Consider the following 21,457-nt stretch of genomic DNA (forward strand, 5'->3'; position numbering starts at 1 on the left):
TAAATATCTCACTTGTCTCTCTGGCATAAACCCTGTAACTGCCGCTGCAGCAAAATAAACAGCAATTTAACACTATAATGTCTCTATGACTATAATGTCTCTGTGCTACACTACATTCTTAATTATTAAACGAAGTAATTAGAACAACGTCAGTCTAAAATAATCTACACAATCTTAGGAAAAAGTGGGTTAACAGTGAATTTTCAGAACTACTTCAGTAAGACAGTATGCTTTACCTGGAAACCTAAAGCTGCACTAGGTATACATCACACATTAGCACAAACACTTGATATTTTGAGCACTCAGTTGAAAAGTACACTTAACGTGTAAATTGTACTTACAGGTTGTGGTTCGGAGAGCTTGTTAGTCCAAATTATGATTAGAAGTCAACGAAGATAAAAGCCATGGTTAGAGAAGCAGTCCTTGATAAAGTGACATGCACAAAATCAAAGGTTTGAATTGTATTTCTGTGGTATTCTTGAACACAGCATCTTCTCAACATGATGTAAGGAAAGCTACGTTATAAACTGCAAAAGAGATATTTTTAATAGTTTGATACGAGCACATCTGAAAAAAAATATAGCGAAGGACAGACTGAACTGCTGTAAAGAAAGTTCTTAATGAAATTTGTTTTGAACATGTGACAAGCTTTATATGAAGGTTTTTTTTTTTAAAACATGTAAGATATAGTATCCTATAGTTTAGTTTCAGTTTAAAGTGCATGTGTGTGCTGCTGACAGAGACGCGCTGTTTAATGAGCTTGAGATGTGCTATTTTCCTAAATACAGAAGTTACATTTCACAGGTATATTCTCCATCTGTAAATGTATAAAGGGCCACGGAAATATTTCCATTTTGCTGTCAGAAGTGCATGAGCCTTCTGCTTTGTGATTATCCTTTGAACTCCACAGACTTAATTTACCAGTGCCAAATCACACCAGAAGCATTACAGAAGCAAAGCGACAGGACTTGCAAGACCACGTAATTTGCCTGTACAAAGTTGGTTTTCTTGATTTTTATTTATTTTTTAACGTGGTTTAGATCCAGTTTAATTCTGTTTTTTCCACTCCTACTCACTGCAATTAAACTCCAATCCTTGTCCTTTTTTGAATGATCATTGGAAAAAGGATTTGTGGTGTCATTTAACAATGTGTGTTTTTTCTTTTTTTTTTTGCTTTGAGGATGAAGCTTGCCTATGCTTACATTGTAACATTTACTTTATTCGTTTATTTGTTAAATTCAAATGCAAAGCATATAAAATACAGAGTTAATATATACTGTATACAGTAAATCAGCCAAAATATACAGAGATATTAATTTTTGTTCATATCATCCAGCAATATGTGTAAAATCATCAGTGGATAGCTTTTAACCAAACCACCAGAGTCCTAATTCCTCTTGGCTAATGTTTAAAAATGGCAGGCTGTCAAGCTTTAAAATAAGGATCATGAGCTTCAAGTTCATTACTGAACAGTCCACAACAGCACATATTCTTAATTATCAATGTGTCCAATCTAGTAAACAGTTTCGTTTTTACTTGATTGCTTGCAGGAGCAATTGAGCAACAATGATCAGGAGTTGGCGTGGAGTAAACATCTTAAAAAACACTATGAAGAGAAGCGGAAAGCCCATGTGGACAAGATTGAGACTCTAAAAAAGAAACTGAAAGACAAGGACCAGGTGTTACAGGTGACCAAACACTGACATCTTACACCGATCCATTAGATATGAAAAGATTTCAGTTTTTCTGATTGAATCTATTTTTGACAGGCTTCCATAGCGAAAGCCTCAGAAATCTGCCCCGAGCGCCTGGATGTAAGGAGAACAGCGAAGAGTTTGGAAAGTGAGATTAGCCACCTCAAACACAAGATCTATACACAGCAGGACCAGCAAGGGCAGAGAGACACTATTGTCAGGTACATGGAGAAAGTCTCCAGCAGTCAAACAAATGTGACCGGGTGGTATTTCACCCCAAAATTAAAAGAAAGATAGAAGAAATTAGATTTAAAATGAATTGATAAAAGAAACCTATTTTTAAGACCCTTGACCACAAAACCAGTCTTAAGTGTCAATTTCATATCTCTGTATTTTTTGGCTGATTTGCAGTATACAGTATATATCTCTGTATTTTCTATGCTTTGCATTTGAATTTAACAAATAAAGTAAATGTTACAATGTAGCAGCGGTTCTCAATTCCAGTCCTCTCGCCCCACTGATCAGCATATTTAGCACGTCTCTCTTTGTTAACTCACCTGATTCAGATAATCAGCTCGTTAGAAGTGAGCTCCGTGCATGAACTGTTCCCATTGTTCATTGCTCCCTACTCCCTGAGCAGGTGAAATCTGTTGAAGTTTACCTCACCTCAGGACATTCATTCACTGATTTGTGAGGCGCAGCGTCTTTACACACGGACAACTGTGACATCATATACCTCTGTAAATAAATACAATTTAAATTCACGTCTCGCACACTTCAGTGCACTTTGATTGGAGCATATATACGTTTGTTTCGAACTGGAATCATGGCGGAATATCCTGTGATGTCCACTTCACAGGGCACTTACGTTCTAATAGAACAAACGTCTGAAGCGCTAAGAGAAACATACAAAATGTGCAGAGTTGTGGGACGCGAGGACTGTAAATGAGAAAATCGCTGCAATGTAGGCATATTTGACCCTGTACCACAAAACCAGTCATAAGGGTCAAATTCTCAAAATTGAGATTTATACATAGTAACATTTTAGTTACTTTTTCAAAGAATGTTCTTTAATGTTTTCATTAATTATTAAACGATGCCCAATTGGCACTAAGGGGCCTAAAGTGTGCCAAGAAAACATCCCCCACACCATTACATCACCACTACCAGCCTGCACAATGGTAACAAAGCATGATGGATCCATGTTCTCATTGTGTTTACGCCAAATTCTGACAAAATTACAGCAAATTGTGAAATACTCAGTCTGGCACCAACAACCATGTCACGCTATATATATGATCTGTCCATTACGGAGCCCCGTACGTCACCTGTAGGAGAAGAAAATATGTGAAGCACATGAATCTGTGAGTACAGTTTAAAAATCCGAGGGAACGGATTGCGAAAGTGTGCGCACAGATAATTAATTTGTGGGTACGGATTCAAAAACCGAGGGTACAAAATCTGAGCGCACGGATTGGAAATTTGTGGGATAGGACATTCGAACCAGAAAGACACAGCTTACATTTAACATGCTCTACTGAATTGAAATAATGAGTATGTTTACACTTTGAGAAACTCGTCTTGCTCTCACCTTGACTCGCCATGACTGCCGCACATACTTGAATAAACGGAAACACGCCCACAGTGCATCTTCGTGTTTACAGTGGTTGGCATTCACCAATCCTACAATGCGTCACTGCTGTAAACAGGTTAGGCTGTAGGCTACACTTCAGCCAAAATTAATTCATTAAAATAAGTAACGGACAATGCACCATATGGTAACGGTAACAGAGTTAATTTATTTAAAAAATAATGCATCACAGTATTAGTTACTGTCAAATGTAACTGCGTTACAGTAACGCGTTATTAATAACCGCCCAACACTGAGTGTCACATATACAGGTGCATCTCAATACATTAGAATGCCTTAGAAAAGATCATTTAAGTAATTCAACTCAAATTGAGGAACTCGTGTATTAAATCAATTCAGGGCACACAGACATAAGCCTTTGATGTTTTTGGCTCACATTTAACAAAAATTCACTATTTCAACAAATTAGAATATGAGGACATGCCAATCACCTAATCAACTCAAAACACCTGCACAAAACACCACAATCATTGGGAAGACTGCTGATTTGCAGTTTTGCTCATTTGTCCAGAAGGCAAGGCAGGTTTATTTATATAGCACATTTCGTACACAATGGTAATTTCTAAAAGAAAGTAAAATAGTCATGAAGAAATAATAAAACAAAAATTAAAACAAGCAATTTTAAAACTTTGGAAATTATTTAAAAATGGACTTATTTAAAATGAAAACAGATAAAAATAGAAAATGATTTTACATAAAATACAGTGAATACGTAAAATACAGTGCAATCGGTTTCGGACATTGCATAGTGCTCATTCAATAAATGCACAGCTATAAACAGATGGGTTTTGAGTCTAGATTTAAATGTGACTAGTGTTTTAGCACATCTGATCTCTTTTGGAAGCCGATTCCAGCTGTGGGCAGCATAGTAACTAAAGGCGGACTCCCCTTGTTTTGTGTGAACCCTCTGTATTTCTAACTGACTCGATCCTAATGATCTGAGTGGTCTGTTAGGTTTATATTCAGTGAGCATATCTGCAATATATTTCGGTCCTAGGTCATTGAGTGATTTATATATGAGTAAAAGTACTTTAAAATCAATCCTAAATGTAACTGGAAGCCAGTGTAAGGACCTGAGGACTGGTGTGATATGCTCAGATTTTTTGGTTCTAGTCAGAATCCTGGCAGCAGCGTTCTGGATGAGCTGCAGCTGTCTAATGGTCTTTGTGGGAAGGCCGGTGAGGAGCCCATTACAATAGTCCACCCTGCTGGTGATAAAGGCATGAACAAGTTTCTCCAAGTCTTGACTGGAAACAAAACACCTAATTCTTGCAATGTTTTTTAGATGATAGTATGCTAATTTAGTTACTGCTTTGACATGACTATTAAAACTGAGGTCTGTCTCCAGAATCACACCATTCCTGACTTGATTTTTAGTTGTTTGACCCCTAGAGTCAAGGTATGCATTCACCTTGAAAGCTTCATCTTTGTTTCCAAATGCAATAACTTCAGTTTTTTCCTTGTTTAACTGAAGAAAGTTCTGGCACATCCAACTATTCTTTTCAACAATACATTGGCAGAGGAAGTCAATGAAGACAATCATTGATACCTTCACAAGGAGGGTAAGCCACAAATGTGGAAGTTCACAGAGTGCTGTATCCAAGAATGTTAACAGAAAGTTGAGTGGAAGGAAAAAGTGTGGAAGAAAAATATGCAAAACCAACCGAGAGAACTTCAGCATTATGAGGATTGTCAAGCAAAAACGATTCAAGAATTTGAGTGAACTTCACAAGGAATGGACTGAGGCTGGGGTCAAGGCATCAAGAGCCACCACACACAGACGTGTCAAGGAATTTGCTGAACCACAGACAGCATCAGAGGTGTCTTACCTAGGCTAAAGAGAAGAAGAACTGGACTGTTGCCCAGTGGTTCAAAGTTATCTTTTCAGATGAGAGTAAGTTTTGTATTTCATTTGAAAACCAAGTACAGTTTTAAGTTTCCACAGTCTGTGATGATTTGGGGTACAATGTCATCTGCTGGTGTTGGTCTATTGTGTTTTTTGAAAACCAAAGCCACTGCACCCGTTTACCAAGATAATTTGGTACTCCATGCTCCATGCTTCCTTCTGCTGACCAGCTTTTTGAAGATGCTGATTTCACTTTCCAGCAGGATTTGTCACCTGCACACACTGCCAAAAGCACAAAAAGTTGGTTAATGACCATGGTGTTGGTGCGCTTGACTGGCCAGCAAACTCACCAGACCTGAACCCCACAGAGAATCTATGGGCTATTATCAAGAGGAAGATGAGAGGCAAGAGACCAAACAATACAGATGAGCTGAAGGCCACTGTCAAAGAAACCTGGGCTTCCATATCACCTCAGCAGCACCACAAACTGATCACCTCCATGCCACGCCGAATTTAGGCAAAAGGAGTCCCTACCAAGTATTGAGTACATGTACGTACAGTAAATGAACTTTCTTTGCAGAAGGTCAACAATTTACTATTTTTTTTATTGGTATTATGAATTATTCCAATTTGTTGAGATGAGTGAATTGGTGGGTTTTCTTTAAATGTGAGCCAAAATCATCACAATTAAAAGAACTAAAGACTTAAACGACTTCAACCTGTGTGCATTGAATTTATTTAATACATGAGTTTCACAATTTCAGTTGAATTGCTGAAATAAATGATCTTTTCCAAGACATTCTAATTTACTGAGATGCACCTGTACAGGATTTGTTCATGCAAACATGAAAATTTGCTGAAATTTACTCACCTTTTGGACATCCAAGATGTGGTTGAGTTTCTTCACCGAAACAGATTTAGAGAAATGTAACATTACGTCAGCAATTGATCCTCTGCAGTGAATGAGTGACATCAGAATGAGAGTCCAAACAGCTGATAAAAATATCACAAGAATTCCCAAGTAATTCACACCACGCCAGTCTATCAATTATAGTCTTATGAAGTGAAAAGCTGTTAATTTAAAATGCTAAAATCTAAAAAAAAAAAAAAAAAAAAAAAAATCTAGAATTAATATGTTTTTTAACATCTAGTACTCTACCATAATATAACATAATTAATAATAATAATTTAAAACACTGTAATGACGGATTTATTTCTTACAAACATGCAGCTTTTTGCTCCACAAGATTTTAATAGATGGACGGAAGTGATGTGAATTACCGTATTTTTCGGACTGTAAGTTGTACCTGAGTATAAGTCGCATCAGTCCAAAAATACGTCATGATGAGGAAAAAACATATATAAGTCGCACTGGACTATAAGTCGCATTTATATAGAAACAAGAACCAAGAGAAAACATTACAGTCTACAGCCGCGAGAGGGCGCTCTATGCTGCTCTGGTAGGCTACAGGAGCAATGAGCAGTATAGAGCGCCCTCTCGTGGCTGTAGACGGTAATGTTTTCTCTTGGTTCATGTCCCTTAGTTCATTTCTCTTGGTTCATGTCAAATTAATTTTGATAAATAAGTCGCACCTGACTATAAGTCGCAAGACCAGCCAAACTATGAAAAAAAGTGCAACTTATAGTCCGGAAAATACAGTACTTGAAGATTGTGATGTTTTTAATCAGCTGTTTGGATTCTCATGACACCCATTCACAGCAGAAGATAGAAGTGATGTAATGCTAAATTCTCCAACTCTGATGAAGAAACTAGAATTTGAAGAACAAATTTTTACAGTTTGCAGGACATTAAACTTAATTCCTTGCTGATTCTCCCCTCAATTAAAAAAACTGATGTGAAATTATTTGCTTATTAAATCATACCATGGTATTAACATGAATATGATAATCAGTAGTCGACTAATCATTATTAGATGAGAAGAGGCTTGGTCGACCCCAAATTTTATTAGTCGCAGAATTTTTATTTTATTTTTTACCAAAGGCAAAGTCACGCAGTCCATGATGGACAGATAGTGGAAGGCTGGTCTGTGTGGCAATACAGTACCTCAGGCAGGACATTCAAACGCATATATGGCCTATCATCTGAAATATGTAAGCTGTAGCAACCTTACATGGCCGCTCAATCTAATGTTAACCTAGAGAAATGTCCAGTATTTAAGTGTCTAAGCTTTAGCCCGCTCACAGCATGACAGATGGAGGTGCCAGTGTGCTCACTTGCTCTTAAATTACTCCATAATATTTGGTCATACAGATAAGAGTAATACCTCTTTTGAATCTATGAAGACTATGTTTATTTGTGAACTCACAATAACAAAAAAAAACGCGCTTTTGTAAAATAATGAAAGCAAACAGGATGTGCTTTTTCCCATCTTGGTCTGTGAACTTGAGTGTGGAACTGTGTATATCTTTGCCTTACAGACATTAAAAATATATCTGTAGAGAGTGAAATGTCTGCTTTCAAATAAACCAATTCAAATGGAAAACAAATATTCACAGATCATGGAATATGTATGAAACATGCATGCAGGCTGCGGAGATGCAGAAACAAAGATCATCAATAAATGATTCAACCGTTAATGCAGCGTCCTAACAGTTTTTCCCTGACACATTCATAATCATAACTTCTGCGGTGCGCTGTAGCACACTATATGCCGTCGCTTGAGTGCATATTAGGCTTTGTAGGCAATTAAAGGCTCATTATAATGATTTAAATGTTTTATTAAATGTGCGATTAGTTGACTAATGATTAAAATGAATGACTACTAGTCGACCAGAAAAATCCTTAGTTAAGGCAGAGCGCAGCCCTAGTACTGACCAATGTAGTTATTTTCCCCTTACATCTACAAAGCGCATCTACATTGTTTATCATGCAGGTGAGGTTTAAATGTTGTGATGTTATAACGGTGAAGTTGTTGGTCATTGAATCTTGTAGGCAGTTTCATGAGGCGAAGGAAAACTTCAATAACATGACCCAACAGGTGAATAGTCTGGAGGCTATCATCCGCCAGTTAACTGAGATCATAAACACCAGACACTACGTCTATGCTGAACTGAGAATGTAAGTTTCATTGGAGGCTCTTGTCTGATCATGACTGATTAAAATTGTTTTCAAATAAATTGTTTTAATGTGAACTTCAAACCACCAATTCATTGGTAACAAATGAAACAGCCTTTGTTTGTCCGCTTTTGATATTTTAAAGGGTTAGTTCAGCCAAAAAGGAAAATTATGTAATTTATGACTCAGCCTCATGTCGCTCCAAACTTGTAAGACCTCCGTTCATCTTCGGAACACAGTTTAAGATATTTTAGATTTAGTCCGAGAGCTCTCAGTACCTCCATTGAAACTCTGAACACGGTATACTGTCCATGTCCAGAAAGGTAATAAAAACATCTTCAAAGTAGTCCATGTGACATCAGAGGGTCAGTTAGAATTTTTTGAAGCATCGAAAATACATTTTGGTCCAAAAATATAAAAAACTACGACTTTATTCAGCATTGTCTTCTCTTCCGGTCTGTTGTGAGCGCATCTCCAATAAGCATTAATCCACAAATGACTTAAGCTGTTAACTTTTTTTTATGTGGCTGACACTCCTTCTGAGTTAAAACAAACCAATATCTCAGAGTAATTTGTGTACTCAAACAGTACACTGACTGAACTGCTGTGAAGATGAACACTGAGCCGAGCCAGATAACGAGCAAAAGATTGACTCGTTCTCGAGTCAAGAACCGTTTCTGTCAGACGCGTCCGATTCGAGAACCGAGGAGCTGATGATACTGCGCATGTGTCGTGTGATTCAGTGTGAAGCGGACTGACACATAGCACGTCTGAACCGAACTGATTCTTTTTATGATTGATTCTGAACTGATTCTGTGCTAATGTTATGAGCGCGGGTAAACCGAAGGCTTGAATGAAGGGCAATCATCGCCAATGACGTCATTACGTCGAGCGCAAAAGAACCGTTGAACCGTTTTCTTCAACCGGTTTATTGAATCGAACTGTCCGAAAGAACCGATTCGCGGAAAAGAACTGAACTTCCCATCACTACTGATGATCCGACAACCGATGCGACCGGATCTTGACTCAAGAACGAGTCAGTCTTTTGTTCGTTATCTGGCTCGGCTTGGTTCTCTTATCTTCAGTTTTCTTTTCACAGCAGTTCAGTCAGTGTACTGTTTGAGTACATGAATTACTCCAGGATATTGGTTTGTTTGAACTCAGAGGGACTGTCAGCCACATTAAAAAAGTTAACAGCTTAAGTCATTTGTGGATTAATACTTATTGGAGATGCAAAATGTTTCAAACGATTCAGTTCGATTCGGTGAACTGGTTCAAGAAGATCCGGTTACATCAAGTGATTCGTTCGCGAATCGGATATTACTACACTGCAGTGAACACACTCACACAACAGACCGGAAGAGAAGACAATGCTGAATTAAGACGTAGTTTTGATATTTTTGGACCAAAATGTATTTTCGATGCTTCAACAAATTCTAACTGACCCTCTGATGTCACATGGACTACTTTGAAGATGTTTTTATACCTTTCTGAACATGGCAGTATACCGTGTACACACTTTTAATGGAGGGACAGAAGGCTCTCGGACTAAATCTAAAATATCTTAAACTGTTTAAGGACAAGAACTCCAAGGCACTCGAATTGTAGTGAAAAGTTTAAAAGCCTTTATTGCATCACTAATATCGTAAACTGTGTTCCGAAGATGAACGGAGGTCTTACGGGTTTGGAACAACATCCTTTTTGGCTGAACTAACCCTTTAAGTCGCTCAAAGGTAAATCACTGTATGAGTTTTACTGAATTAAAAAATTACCTAATAAAGGGTAACTCCATCCCAAAATTAACATTTGTCATTATTCACTTATCCCCATGTCGTTCCAAGTCAAAAAAGCATTGTAAAAGCATTGTTCGTCTTCGGAACACAATTTAAGATATTTTGGATAAAACCTTGAGACTTGAGATTGTCCCATAGACTGCCAAATAAATAACAGTGTCAAGGTCCAGGAAAGTATGAAAGACATCATCAAAATAGTCCATCTGCCATCAGTGATTCACCAGTAACATTATGAAGCGACAAGAATACTTTTTGTACACAAAGAAAACAAAAATAAAGACTTTATTCAACAATTCCTTTGTCAGCAGTCTCCTCTGTGTCTCTTCACATCACTCAAACTGTTTACTCTCTTCTGTGTTATGTGGCTGACACAGAAGAGTGTGCGCCATCTGCATACCGCTCAAAATTGCCAAAATGGCGCTACACTGATTTGGAGAGACACAGAGGAGAGGAATTATTGAATAATGTCTTTATTTTTGTTTCTTAGCGTATATAAAGTATTGCTTCATAATGTTACAGGCGAATCAGTGATGGCAGATGGTCTATTCTGACGATGCTTTTCATATTTTCCTGGACCTTTACAGTTTCATTTATTTGGCAGTCAATGGGACAGTCTCAAGCCTCCCTGTTTTCATTCAAAATATCTTAAATTATGTTCCGAAGACGAACAAAGCTTTTACGGGTTTGGAATGACATATGAGGGTAAGTGATTAATGACAACATTTTCATTCTGGGATGAAGTAACCCTTTAAGGACAATGCAAGTGAATACAGTAAAAAGGTCACCATACTTGCCCAGTTTATTGATTATATTAAGAATTGTGTTTTATATTAGAAGTTTTTTGAAATGGTATATTTAAAAATCCAAATAAGCTATTATTAAATATTTAAAATTTATAACACGAATCTGAAAATTATATAAATCCAGGTTCAACATTCTTGTTTAATTTTGTTAACAGAGTTAAAGATTTTGACCTCAGGGATTTTAGATATTGTTTTATCACTCCATAAAATCAGAAAATACTGTACTTCACATCAGCCAGAAAAAAGTTTTTAAAAGATTCAGATTCACATATACTATAAAGTGCAATAAAATAAGTTTTCTTTCCACTAGTCTAAAACAATGTTACAAAAGGCCCGAAAATCTCAAAATTGACTAGTGCATATAAAAAAGTGGCTTTTGTCTGTTGTTTCTCGCCTTAAAACAGCAAGTTACAGTGGGAAATATCAAAGGGCTTGTTCATTTTAGTGCAGATTTGAGGGTACTGATGATAATGATGTAGGTTGTGTTTCTGTGTGTTTCCAGGTATCTTTCTGTACGCTGTAAGTACTACTTTGACTCCATGGCGTCTCGGAGAGGATACCTCGGGAATATGACCTTTGACCATAAGAATGAGACTCTCTCCATATCAGTAAGACTTTGTAAATTGTTTTTTTCTTGATGAGCAAACACCTGATGTATGCATAGAGGCATGCAGTCTTGTATAATTGAATTTAGTTGTATAGCCTATGTGCTCTGCTCAAAAAATTTATTTGGGGTCATGATTTTACTCTACATGCAGTAACGGCGACTTTTTAAAAGTACAGTAGTTTCTCATGTTGACGGTCATCTGTTTCTTTCTCAGGTTCAGCCAAGAGAGAGTTATAATGCTGATCTGAGGCACATGCATTTTCTGTCTAGTGGAGAGCATTGTTCTACCGTGTGCTTCATCCTGTCACTGTGGGCCATAACTGATGCTCCGTTCCGTGCTTTAGATGTGTTTGATGTATATATGGTAAGGAGTGTGTGTGTGTGTGTGTGTGTGTGTATATATATATATATTTTTTTTTTACATTACGACCATTTTTATACACAGTACCCCAATTTGCAAGGGCTGAAAATGTAATTGGACAAATAAATATAATGATAAAATAATTTTTATTATTTGGTTGAGAATCCTTTGCAGGCAATGACTGCCTTAAGTCTGGAACTCATGGACATCACCAGAGACTGGGTTTTCTTCTTTATGATGCTTTGCCAGCCCTTTACTGCAGCAGACTTCAGTTATTGTTTGTTTGTGGGTCTCTCTGCTTCTAGATTTGTCTTCAGCAAGTTAAATGCATGCTCAATCAGGTTGAAATTTTTTCTTTTTTCTTTTTTTCTGACACACCAAGTAGCAATTCACTGTTAGAACCTTCTTGTTAAAGATAACGATAGGTTACTGTTGTAACCCGGTTCTCTGAAATATCAAGTGGAGAGATCCACCTAAGGGCATCCGTACCTGACCTCTGCAGAAGCATCCAATTGCACCTAGTCTGGCTAGACAGACAGAACCGCGCAGCCAATGCCAGGTAATGCCCCACCCCCTTACCTAAGGGCATATAACGGCTGTGGCGCTTCTATATCCAGTAAGTATATTCGCTTCTCGTGCGGCAAGCGGGGCAAAGTTGGTGGATCTCTCCACTCGATGTTTCAGAGAACCGGGGTTACGACAGTAACCTATTGTTCTCTTTCATCATCTCATGTTCGAGATCCACCTATGGGAGAGACATGGACAGCTCCCCGATTGCCCAATACACTCACAGTGAGTTTCTGAAAGCCAGAGAAGGACAATCACCTCAAGGAGGCGGTGCCTGACACGTCCCATAATCATGAAACTGCAATGCTGATGCACACACATGACTGCTGTGCACATGCAGCAAATGAAACATGTATGCAGCACACACACAATAATAACTCCAGCAACACCAATGTGTATATAAATACACCCAGAAAAGGAAATGCATGCTTGGTGACAGGAGTGTGCAAGGCCTGCCGGCCCATTCACTCCTTATTTGTTACTTCAAATGGGGTTGCAGGGAAGTGCTAAGAAGACCCCACGCCTAAAACCAAATGTGCTACCGAGGTTCTGGTGACATCCAGCCGATAATAATGCACAAAGGTATGAGGAGAAGCCCAACTGGCAGCGGAGCAGATGTCCTGCAATGACACTCCCCTAAACAAAGCCCAAGAGGAAGCTACGCCCCTCGTGGAATGAGCTCTGATGTCCCCTGGGGACTGCTCTCCCTTAGATTCATAAGCCAAAGGTATAGCATTCACAAGCCAATTTGAGAAGCGTTGCTTACTGTAGATATGGGATTCCCTCCATGAGGGGGTGCCCATGAAATAAAGAGCTGGTCGCTCTTCCGGAAAGCACTAGTCCTGGTCATATATGTCTATAAAGCACGGACGGGACACAGAGCATTTAGCCTCTCATCCTCCGGAGAGGAAAAAGGTGGAGGGTGAAAAGCAGACAGCTCCAACACCTCCGAAGTGAACGCTGGCCGGATTAGTCTTAAGGGAAACCTTATCTCCACTAAGAGAGAATTTAGTGCACGAGGGATGAACCGAGAGTGCATGTAGCTCACTGACACATTTAGCCGATGCCAAGGCCAAGAGCAAAACTGCCTTGAAAGACAGAAGCTTTAGGGAAATACATCCCAGAGGCTCAAAAGGATATTGAGATAAAGCCTACAGCACCATGGAGAGGTCCCACTCGGGAACAGTTTCCCTGATGAGTGGCAGGGAGCCATGGGTACCCTTCATAAATCTGAGGATTAGAGGATGCTGCCAGACTGTCGAGCCCTCAAAACCCACATGACAAGCCGAAATCGAAGCCAAGTAGACCTTGCTTGTGGAAAAAGACGTCCCATTTTCCAATAGGTCTTGAAGGAAACACAAAATATCAGGAACTGAGCACTGATAAGATCTGAGACCACGCCCATCGCACCACCCTTCGAACACTTTCCACTTACAGCCATACAAGGACCACGTAGGAACGGCCCTGACATTCTGTATGGTAGCAATTACACGCGGCGAAAGCCCCAGTGTGCTTAGGTTCGTCCTCTCATGGGCCAGGCCCAAAGAGCCACCCTGTCCGGGTGCGGGTGATAAATCTATGCAAGGCGAATAGATCTATGCTTGCCTGTCCGAATCTCATCCATAACATATCCACTATCTGTGGGTGAAAACGCCAATCTCCATAGATTGGGTTTCCCCTTGATAGAAGATATGCGCCACTGTTTAGAATGCCCGGAACATGAGCCGCGCGTGACGACAGGAAAACCTGTCTGCTCCACACCAAAAGCTTGTAAGCTAGAGCGTGAAGTTTGGACGAGCGCACGCCGCCCTGACGGTTGATATAAGCCACTGCTGTGGTATTGTCACAGCGTACGAGCATATAATGTGTTGCAGGCCAGGGAGAAAATGATTCAGAGCCTTCCATACAGTCAGAAGCTCTAAATAATTTATGTGCGCTGAACGTAGTCTGCTTGGCCACAGACCGTTCGCCGTTCTGCCCTCCTGGGGGGGGGGGGCAGCCTGTTAAGGACGCATCGGTCGTCACAATTTTCCACATCATAACTGTCTCCAGAGTGGTTCCCTGTGTGTAAAAATCTGCGCTCTTCCAGTGGCGCAAGGCTGCTGAGCAGGCGCGTGTCAATATTACATAGCGGCAAAGATTGCGCGTCGGGTTGAAATGTAGTGACAAAACCCATTTCATGAATGCTCTCATTCTCAGGAGTCCCAGCGGAACAACCTGGATAGATGAAGCCATAAGACCCTGGAGCCTGCGGCATGTGTGATATTGTACTTTCGCCCCCTCTCTGAACTGCGACAGATAGTTCATTAGAGAGAGATGCGCTCGCATTGAGACTGAGTTCAACTCCAAACCCAGGCAAATGACATTCTGACTGGGTGTAAAATTGCTCTTGCTCACATTCACTCTGAGCCCGAGAGATGTGATGTGCTTGAGCACATGGCAGGTGTCCTGCAACACTTTCTCCTTTGATTCGGCAATATGAGCCAATCGTCTATGTATGTCAGAATCCTCAGACCTGACATTCTCACAGGTGCAAAGCCCGCCTCCGCACACAGACAGATACACCGGGGGCTTAGACTGAGCCCAAACGGCAGAACTGTGAATTCGTAACATGTGCCCTGGTAGGCGAAATGAAGAAACTTAGTTTCTTCCGCCACTGTGTGGCAGATAAATGCTTATATGGAAAAAAAGCATCTTTGACCGATGTGAACCAGTCATTCTGTTTTATGGTGTGGGCGAGCGAGCCATGAGTCAGCATTCTGAAATTGTATTTCCTCAAATGTTTATTCAACACACAAAGGTCCAAGATAGGGCAGGAGTGTTAGGCAAACGCACAGGGTGTGCCTGGCGTGGGGCCGCCTTCCTAGGAAGGCATAACTTGAAGGCCTCCTCCTTTTTTTGTTGTCACACCGTTGTTGCATCAATGTGACGGACATGGCCGAAGAGAGCCCGGCCGAGCTCCACCGACGCGCCCGCGATGCGCTGCTTCTCACTGTCAGGAAGGCCTGACAGGTTAAGCCAGAGCGCGTGCTCTCCCGCCATAGAACGACCGCAGGCTTGGACGGCCTGCCAGGCATTACGGAGGACGAGGTCGTTCACTGTGAGGATCTCCTTCCACAAGGGTAGAGAAGTAGTTCCCTTTTCCAGCTGTTGCCCTAATTCGTCCAAAATCTCCGCCTGATAAGCGGAGAGGAGAGAAGAGACGTTCAGGGTCCTGACAGCCAAGGCCGAGGACTTGTATGCGGCCTCGTTAACCAAGGCAGAAAAACGGTCCATCTTGTTGGGCAAGACCGGCTTAGGGGGAGCGAGCAGCCCGCCTGGTGATGGAAGGCTCGATAGCGGGGGGGTTACCCATACCATGAGCTGCCATATCCTTTACCTCAAGGCCCGTAAGGCCGTGTTTGAAGTTGAGCGGGTCACTCCAATTGTGCCTCATGTGCTTATCGCATGCTGGAAGGTTGGGGAAGAGTTGTTTCCTCGGACCAGGAGGAGGTCCCAACCCCTTTTTCCGTCATAAATATCCCTCTCCTTGTCGGTGGCGCTCTGTGGAGCCGGCTACTCAATGTTGAGGCGAGCGGCCGCTCGCTCACAAACTTCCAGGAGGATGGAATGAGGCAGCGCTGCAAGGACGCTAGCCTGGGGAACGCCAGAGGGCGGGATGGCCTCCTCGTCCTCTCAGACCCCAAGAAGGGCCCTCATCGCCGGAACCGGCCGGTTGCCCGAGAAGATGTCCTCTTTGGGGAATGCAGGATTGGGCTGGTCAGCCCAAATAAGTGAGGAGGAGCCCCGGGAGTCCCCCGGTAGCACGTCGTTGTCACTGTGACCCCCATCTGAGTCAGAAAGGCGAGCTCAGCGCCCTGGGTCGCAGCAACTTTAAGACGGTGTCGTAAAAGCTTCCTGGGCAGCATAAGGCAATGACTGAAATTTTCTGGGTTCTCCAAGGCTTCTTGAGCGTGTTTAAGGCCCAAGCAAACCACGCAGAACAGGTGAAGGTCCTTAGTGGCAATGAGAGCTCCACACACGGCCGGGCAGGACCGTGATATTCCGGCTATTCCCCGGAGAAGCTGAAGGTTTAGAAAGCGACATACCAAAGAAGAGCTCGGAAAAAATCTGTGGCGGCCAGCCGTGGAAGGAGGAGCAGGTGAAAACGGCGAGAGCGTGGGCAGCTCTGAATGCAGAACACAGCAGAAGGCTGAAAAGACGACTGTCACGTCTGGCGGAAGCTGATCAGGCAATATGTCCTCCTGAAGACATGGAAATTAGCAGCATAATCCAACCGAACTGTGTCAGTGCAGAGAAAAGATTGACTTTTATGACTTTTGGAAGAATATTCCACTTAAAAAAAAAAAAAATGAAAGTCATGACATTTGCCAAAAGTATGGTTACCCATACTCGGAATTGGTGCTCTGCATTTAACCCATTCAAGCACACACAGAGAGCAGTGAGAAGTGAACACACACCCGGAGCAGTGGGCAGCTATATATCCAGCGCCCGGGGAGCAACTGGGTGTTCAGTGCCTTGCTCAAGGGGACTTCAGCCATGGGTATTGAGGGTGGAAGAGAGTGCTGTTCATTCTCTCCCTCCCACCTACAACTCCTGCCAGCACCGAGACTTAAACCCGTGACCTTCTGGTAACTAGCCCAGCTCTCTTACCGTTAGGCCACAGTTGCCCCCAAAAACTCCTGGGTTGCTTTTGCTGTATGTTTTGGGTCATTGTCCATTTGTACTATGAAGTGCTGCCCAATCTCTCTTTGCTGCATTTGGCTGAATCTGGGCAGAGAGTATATCGCTATACACTTCAGAATGCATCCGGCTGTTTCTGTGTTCAGTAATTTCATCAATAAACAAGTAACCCAGTGCCACTGGAAGCCATGCATGCTCATGCCATCACACTTGCTCCACCATGTTTCACAGATTATGTTGTATGCTTTGGATAATGAGTTGGTCCAAGCCTTCTCAATACTACTTTCTTCCAGTCATTGTAGTACAGATTGATTTTAATTTCAGCCATCCAAAGAATGCTTTTCCAGAAGTGGTCTGACTTTTTGAGATGTTTTTTTGCAAAGTCTAATCAGGCCTTGTTTGTACCTTGTGGTGAACCCCCTGTATTTGCTCTTGTGAAGTCTTCTCTTGATAGTAGACTTTGACAGTGACATGTCTACCTCCTGGAGAGTGCTCTTCACTTGGCTGGATGTTGTGAAAAGGTTTTTCTTTACCATGATGGAGGGGCTCAGAACGGGTTATTAATAACTACATTCACCTTCAGGAATTACTTTTAGCATTATATAATTAATAGTACAATAAAATAATTTGTTCGTCCACAGGGCAATAATAGTTTATTGACTAAGTAAAATTATTTCTCTGGCCACGAAAAATAATTTTACTACTAATACATTGCTCCCAGAGCATGTAACAAAACGGGAACATTAAAGTGACCTCGTACTGTGAGCAGCAAACACAGACAACCAAGTGTGAATACATATTGATGTTTATTAAACTACACTACCGGGGAACATGCAACATCTGACTAAACACAAACATACACACATTAAACATAGATGCCAACGCAAGGAAAGCATGGATAGAGAGAGAGTGGAGAGTCATGGTAGTATTAGTACTCGTACTAAATCACAACCTGTTAAGAACCATCAAAGAATCTCATTACCTTAATTAAAAGGGGTCAAAGCCTAGAAGCGCATCTAAATAGTTAACAAGCAGTTACTTGCATTGGTTCTGTAGTTGCTGAGTAAAGTGTCCTAGTGCATGTATGTGTAGATTCCTGCTGAATTCTGTTAGGAGTAAAAGCTTCATAATTTCATCCATGGGTTGACTACTCCGAAGTGTATCAACAAAGTTGCTGAAAACTGCCAGAAGATTGGACTCCCCCGGAAGGAGAGTTTTCAATAAATCAAATAAATTGAAAATAACTTGCTAGAAAATCTCTCAGGAATTTTGTTAATATTTACTTATCTTCATACTTCAATTCATACTTCAGTTCATATTCTGGTAACCATTTTTACAAACAGAAAAATTTAGTGTTGTCTCTCTGTTTAATATGTGGCCATAAAGAATGCATACATAATAATTATGCAAATACAAAAAAAATATTTGTAGTGGTTTTGGACACTGCTGTCACGACTTGATGCATCTTTGTCAAGTAGCCAATAACGTGTGAATACAATGTCATGGCTTCTTAGGAGAACCAGGTGACTGTAGCCCTGGAGAAGAGCATGCAGTCACTGTGTTGTGTGTTTGCTCTCTCAGGATATGGTAAACCGGAGGATCTCCATGGACATGATGCTGAAGATTGCTGCCAGTCAGCGCTACAGACATTTTATTTTCCTCACACCACAGAGCATGAGGTAGAGAGCTTCTCTAGTGTTCATGCAGAAATGTGTAGATGTACACATCTTATGCCCTCCATAAGTACTGGGACAGTAATGATAAAATTGCTCTCTTTGCTGTGGAGTCAAGAAATCTTTAAATATGATTAAAAGATGAATATGAGACAAAATTACAGAATGTTACATTTTTATTATTGGGTGATTCAATGTGTTTTACCAGCTAAGAAGATCAGCACTTTTAGAGTTTCATCTCCCTATCTGATTTGAGCATAAGTATTGGAACAGTTCTCTTACGAGAGTCCTCTCGTACTGCGTCTTAGCTAAGACGCTACGGGAAAAGTCTCTTTTCACGAAATACTGAAGCAAAAAATTATCCTTAATTTTGAATTGTTGTAAAGCGCATTTGCAGCAGCACGCAGCCATAGGTGAGACGGCTCGCTCGCTCATTGGCTGCTCTGCGGTAACTGCACAAGCCTATCGAGCGCAGGCTGATGCAACATCAGACCAATGAGGGCGCTTTGCGCCCTCCATGCCACTTCCCGCCGAAACGGGTGTGGCCTAGCCCTATAAAGGGAGCTCGAAAAGGCTGACTCACCTGATTTTTCATCTCTTCAGCGAAGCTCACGCATCATTGGATCACAAAGGAAGCAAGCGCCGTCTGATAAGCATCTCAGCGGGACGAGCCACTTCTGAAGCCGCTGGCCTTTGCCGCCTTCCACTGCCGTTCCTGCTGCGCTCTCCGGCGCCTATATCCTTTTATATCCTTGTGTGTGTTCGCCCTGCGACGCACACTTGTAAAAGAGCTGCGTCTTTTTAAAGATGCCTTCTTGCAGCTCGTGCAGAGCCCCACTCAGCAAGGGAGGCCGTTACGTCACTGTGTCTCCTGCCTGGGTGAAGATCATGCACTTCCCGATGGTCAGCGCCCGCTTTCTGCCGCCGTGTCTTCTGAGGAAGTCGATCTCAGGGCCGCGTCGGGGGAAGAGGACACGTGCTCTCTGCTAGCTTCGGGCAGTGAGCGCTGGGCGAGCTCCAGGGATCTCGCGCCTTCTGCTCAGAAGCCCAGCAAACGAGCTGACATCGAGAAGGAGCCGATGCGAGAGCTCACGCTGGCCGCGGCGAGCCTCGGCCTCGAGTGGTCTGCACCAGCACCCCTCCTCTCGTTCCCGGCTGGATGGTAGTTTCCTTTCAGATGAGCGTACTTCTCCGAACTCAAAGCCCGCCTCATTTCTTCCTAAGCTTCACGAAGAGGTGGCAAAGGCTCAGAACGCTCCATATTCAGCGCGAACTCGTTCGTCTGTCTCACTAGCATTCTCCACACTGGATGATGCTAAAAACAGGAACTACCAGTCACTTCCGCTGATGGAACAGGCGATAGCGACGCACCTTTGCCCGCCCTCTGCTGGACGGCGGACGAAAGCGGTGTTGCCATCTAAAGCCTGCCGCATGACGTCATCTCTGCTCGCGCAAATCTTTCTGCTGCTGGGCAGGCTGCGTCTACACTACAGATGAGACCTAAGGCTATCTGTCTCGCGGATTTTAGGAGTGCTTCGCTGCTAAATCCGCTGCACAGGCCATGGGACGAATTATGGCTTCCGCTACGGTGGCTGAGAGGCGTCTAGGGCTGACGCTCTCAGACATGGCAAGCGCTCCGGTTTTGCAGCGAGTCGTGCTAGACCGGCCACGCAAAGCTCTCAGCCACACCCCCCGCCTCCTGCTGCTTCATCGAATCGCCGGTGTACGAGTTCAGCTGTGGCTGAGCTCTCACCCAAGCGCGCCGCTGTTTCAGTTCCAGGAATTGTGACTGTCTCAGCATTTTCTGCAACGCGCAAGTCTGCACAGTTGCCCGCTTGCCTGCACACAAAAGCCGTTATCACAGCAGCGTCAGCAACGCAGCTCGAGACCCCGTTCTCGCTCTACCGGCCGTCGCCCCGCGTCGCGGGGACCACGGTAGAGGATTACGGTGAGGTCGGAAGCCCCGAAGCCATCCTAGCATTCCTAGGAAAGCGCCGGTGTACGAGTCGCCGCGGCCGAACTCTCAACCAAGCGCGCCGCTGTTTCAGTTCCAGGGATTGTGACTGTCTCAGCGTTTTTTGCAATGCGCAAGCCTGTACGGTTGCCCGCTTGCCTGGACACAAAAAAAACGTTATCACGGCTACCCAGATATTTCCCGAAAAAGGTGTAATTTCTGGTGTCCCGGCCATGGCTGATGGTGCTATAAATGTAGTGACGATGCCCACTGCTCAGTGCCCATCTCCACCTATAAGCACAGCCCTTCACACAGGGCTCGCGCCCATAAAAGCGACTCAAGTCGATCGCACGCACTACATAGTAAACGTGCCCACTCCTCAGTGCCCACAAACACTATGTCACACACGTCATGTGGTTTCTGTAAAAACGAAACCCGTGCACGTTCTTTCTGCCCAGGCAAACAGCGAGTCTAAAGCAGTAAATGTGCACGCTTACAGCCCACAATTACTCACAGACAGCGCGAGTCCCACGGGACCCGCTCAGCCCTCCCTCACTCGGTTAAGCACCGTGGAGGGGTCGAGGACGAGCGATCTGCCCGCTGTGATCAGCGCGCTCCCCGCCTCAAATGTCACAGGCTTAACGCCCATGTTAGAGCACATCGAAGCGCTGCCGTTGCCCAGCCAACAGAGCGCGCTTCGCATCCAACCCCTAGCCATTCATGCAGACGCTTGGTCAGCGCTTCCAGGG

At 42.7% G+C, this 21,457-nt stretch overlaps 1 protein-coding gene across 1 annotated transcript in view; it reads left to right on the forward strand.

The window, feature by feature from the left end:
• The window catches only part of LOC132095918 (structural maintenance of chromosomes protein 6-like), a 121,439-nt gene that overhangs the window by 94,759 nt on the left and 5,223 nt on the right, over positions 1–21,457 (forward strand). The window contains exons 17-22 of the mRNA XM_059501011.1: positions 1,551–1,688; positions 1,770–1,915; positions 8,145–8,270; positions 11,366–11,471; positions 11,685–11,834; positions 18,663–18,760. Coding sequence (XP_059356994.1) covers positions 1,551–1,688; positions 1,770–1,915; positions 8,145–8,270; positions 11,366–11,471; positions 11,685–11,834; positions 18,663–18,760 — 764 coding nt within the window. The remainder of the gene's footprint in view (positions 1–1,550; positions 1,689–1,769; positions 1,916–8,144; positions 8,271–11,365; positions 11,472–11,684; positions 11,835–18,662; positions 18,761–21,457) is intronic.

Source organism: Carassius carassius, chromosome 20 (genome assembly GCF_963082965.1).
Source record: "Carassius carassius chromosome 20, fCarCar2.1, whole genome shotgun sequence".
Classification (NCBI taxonomy): domain Eukaryota; kingdom Metazoa; phylum Chordata; class Actinopteri; order Cypriniformes; family Cyprinidae; genus Carassius; species Carassius carassius.